Here is a 2,760-nt window from a genome sequence, read left to right on the forward strand (position 1 = left end):
GTCCCTGCCAATTTGGGGCAAATTTTCCTTTAATTTCATCTTGAATTGGGAGAATTCGCTTCAAGACCTTCTCCCCTTCTTCAAATAGGCGAGATTTGATTTTCTTATTGTAAGCACGAGCCATTCGCCTTTGATAACATTGTCTATGACAAACAACTATTAACCACTTTTTGTCAATCAAAGATAATTGCTCGTGCCGCTACTTAATCCATTAAGCTTTCTCCAACTGGATTTCCATCAAAATGCGCAAGGATGGGATCTTAACCTCTACGGGTAATACCATTTTCATTCCATACATGAGAGAGTAAGGCGTTGCCTCAATAGAAGTTCTGATTGTAGTCCGATAAACCATTAATGCATAAGGTAACTTTTCATGCCAATCATGGTGTCTTTCCATCATCTTGTGAATAATCTTCTTCAGATTTTTATTTGCGGCCTCTACAGCTTCATTCATCTGAGACCTATAGATTATATAATTTCGGTGTTTAATCTTAAATTGCTCACATAATCCATCTACTATGTCATTATTGAAATTCTTTGCATTGTCAGTGATCAATGTTTCTGGCACCTCAAAATAACAGATAATGTAGTTTCTCAGAAAATTAGCTACTACTTTCTTAGTTACATGCTTGTAAGATGCTGCTTCAACCATTTGGTAAAATACTCAATCACCATCAGGATGAATCAATGCCCATTCGAGGCAAAAGGATCAATAGCTCTAATCAAGTCTATTCTCCATATTGAGTATGGCCATGGAGCAGTCATATTATGTAGTTCTATAGGAGGAGCGTGTATAACATTGCTATGCATTTGACACTTGATGCATTTTCTCATAAAACCTACACAGTTATGCTCCTTGGTAAGTCAGAAATATCCCGTTCTCATGATTTTCTTAGCCAATAAATGCACGTTCATTTGTGATCCACATATACCATTGTGCACTTCTTTTATCATGTAATCAGCTTCCTCTTCATCAATACACCTTAGAAGACCAAAATCGAATGTTTTCTTATCCAACACTTCTTCATTTAAGAAGAACTTTGATGACATTCTACACAAGAGACTTTTGGCAGTTGAATCGGCATCTGGAGGATAAGATCCCGTCTTTATGAATTCTTTGATATCACTATACCAGGGATGATCATTAGAATTTTTTTTCACAATCAGACAATGTGCCGACTTTCCTTGAAGTTGAATCTGTATAGGTTCAATTATCAATTCATTTGGATGTCGAATCATGGAAGGCAAGATGGTTAAAGCATCAGCGAAGACATTGCGAGTACGAGGAATATGCCTGAACTCCAAACTTCTGAACTTATCAGCCAAATTGAGCAGACTACAATGATACAACATAATTTTTGAATCTTGAGTTACTCACTATTTAAGTGTTAATGCACAGATAAGTTGAAATCACTGAATACTATCAAATCCTTAATCTTCATTTTCAATGCCATTTGCAATCTAAAAATACAAGTTTCATATTCGGCCTTGTTGTTGGTGCAAGAAAATCGCAACTTAGCAGCGAAAAGGTAATGCTTTCCCTTAGGAGATACAAGAATAGCTCCGATTTCAACCCCAAAAGAATTTGAAACCCCATCAAAGAATAGCCTCCACCTAGGATACTGTTCGTTCATGTCTTCCAATGTGCCAACAAATAAGATCTCCTCATCAGAAAAATAGGCGTGAAATGGCTGATAATCATCTTCCCTTGCATTCTTCGTTAAGTGGTCCGTTATAACTTGTCCTTTGATTGCCTTTTGGGTTATGAAAACAATATCAAATTTAGAGAGGAATATTTGCCACTTTGCCATACGTCATGTCGGCATCGACTTTCCTAATAAATATTTCAAAGGGTCGAAACGAGAAATATGGTAAGTAGTGTGACTGAGCAAGTAGTGCCTCAACTTTTGACCTGCCCAACCTAAAGAATAACAACTCCTCTCAAGAAAAGAATAATTGACCTCATAAAATGTAAATTTCTTGGTGAGATAATAAATGGCTTGTTCCTTCTTTCCAGAATCATCATGTTGTCCTAGGACACATCCCACGGCCTCATCAAGTACAGATAAATACATAATTGGAGGTCGGCCCGACTAGGGTAGCACTAAGACCAGAGGATTCAACAAGTAATCCTTAATTTTGTCAAAGACTTACTGACATTCTTCATTCCAGTGCATGGGCGCATTCTTCTTCAATAATTTAAACAAAAACTCACATGTAGATGTTAACTGCGCAATAAATCAACCAAAAAAATTGATCTTCCCCAAAAAACTTTTCACATCCTTCTGAGTTTTTGGAAGGAGTATTTTCGAATTGCTTTAATCTTGATTGGATCTATGTCTATGCCCTTTTTGCTGATGATGAATGTCAACAATTTACCAACATGAGCCCCAAAAGCACATTTTGCACAGGAAATGAGGTAAAAAGAAAACCGGGAGAAAAATTGAGTCTGTGAGCGTCACATACGAGAGAGAGAAAAAATATACGTTCGAAAAGAGTAAGAAGGCTAGCACCTTTTTCTCTTCAATACATAGTTCGTGAGGCGATCCAGGGTTGCTCTAGCGTGGATATCAGTAGAGGCAGGACGACTGGACTGCTCAAGGGCTGACCATCCTTAAACAACGCTGCAGGGAGACGCCGCTTGGATTAAGGTAATCCTAAAACCCTACTTTTAGTGCACCATACGTAAAATCTAGGGTGATTCCTGGATGGTTTGAGGGAAAAAATTTTTTATTTTTCCGCTGCGTAGTATCCCTAAAA

At 37.6% G+C, this 2,760-nt stretch overlaps 2 protein-coding genes across 2 annotated transcripts; both read right to left on the reverse strand.

Annotated features, from left to right (window-relative positions):
* Positions 1-211: 211 nt before the first annotated feature.
* On the reverse strand, positions 212-652 carry LOC113782419. Its single transcript, XM_027328312.1, has one exon. The coding sequence runs from the start codon at positions 650-652 to the stop codon at positions 212-214; it is 441 nt and encodes a 146-aa protein (XP_027184113.1).
* Positions 653-684: 32 nt separating this feature from the next.
* Positions 685-1,811, reverse strand: LOC113782420. The gene is made up of 3 exons (XM_027328313.1): positions 1,398-1,811; positions 933-1,314; positions 685-839 (listed from the first exon to the last, which is right to left on the reverse strand). The coding sequence occupies exons 1-3, from the start codon at positions 1,809-1,811 to the stop codon at positions 685-687; spliced, it is 951 nt and encodes a 316-aa protein (XP_027184114.1).
* Between the last annotated feature and the right edge of the window lie 949 nt (positions 1,812-2,760).

The sequence above is a fragment of the Coffea eugenioides genome, chromosome 9 (assembly GCF_003713205.1).
Source record: "Coffea eugenioides isolate CCC68of chromosome 9, Ceug_1.0, whole genome shotgun sequence".
NCBI lineage: Eukaryota > Viridiplantae > Streptophyta > Magnoliopsida > Gentianales > Rubiaceae > Coffea > Coffea eugenioides.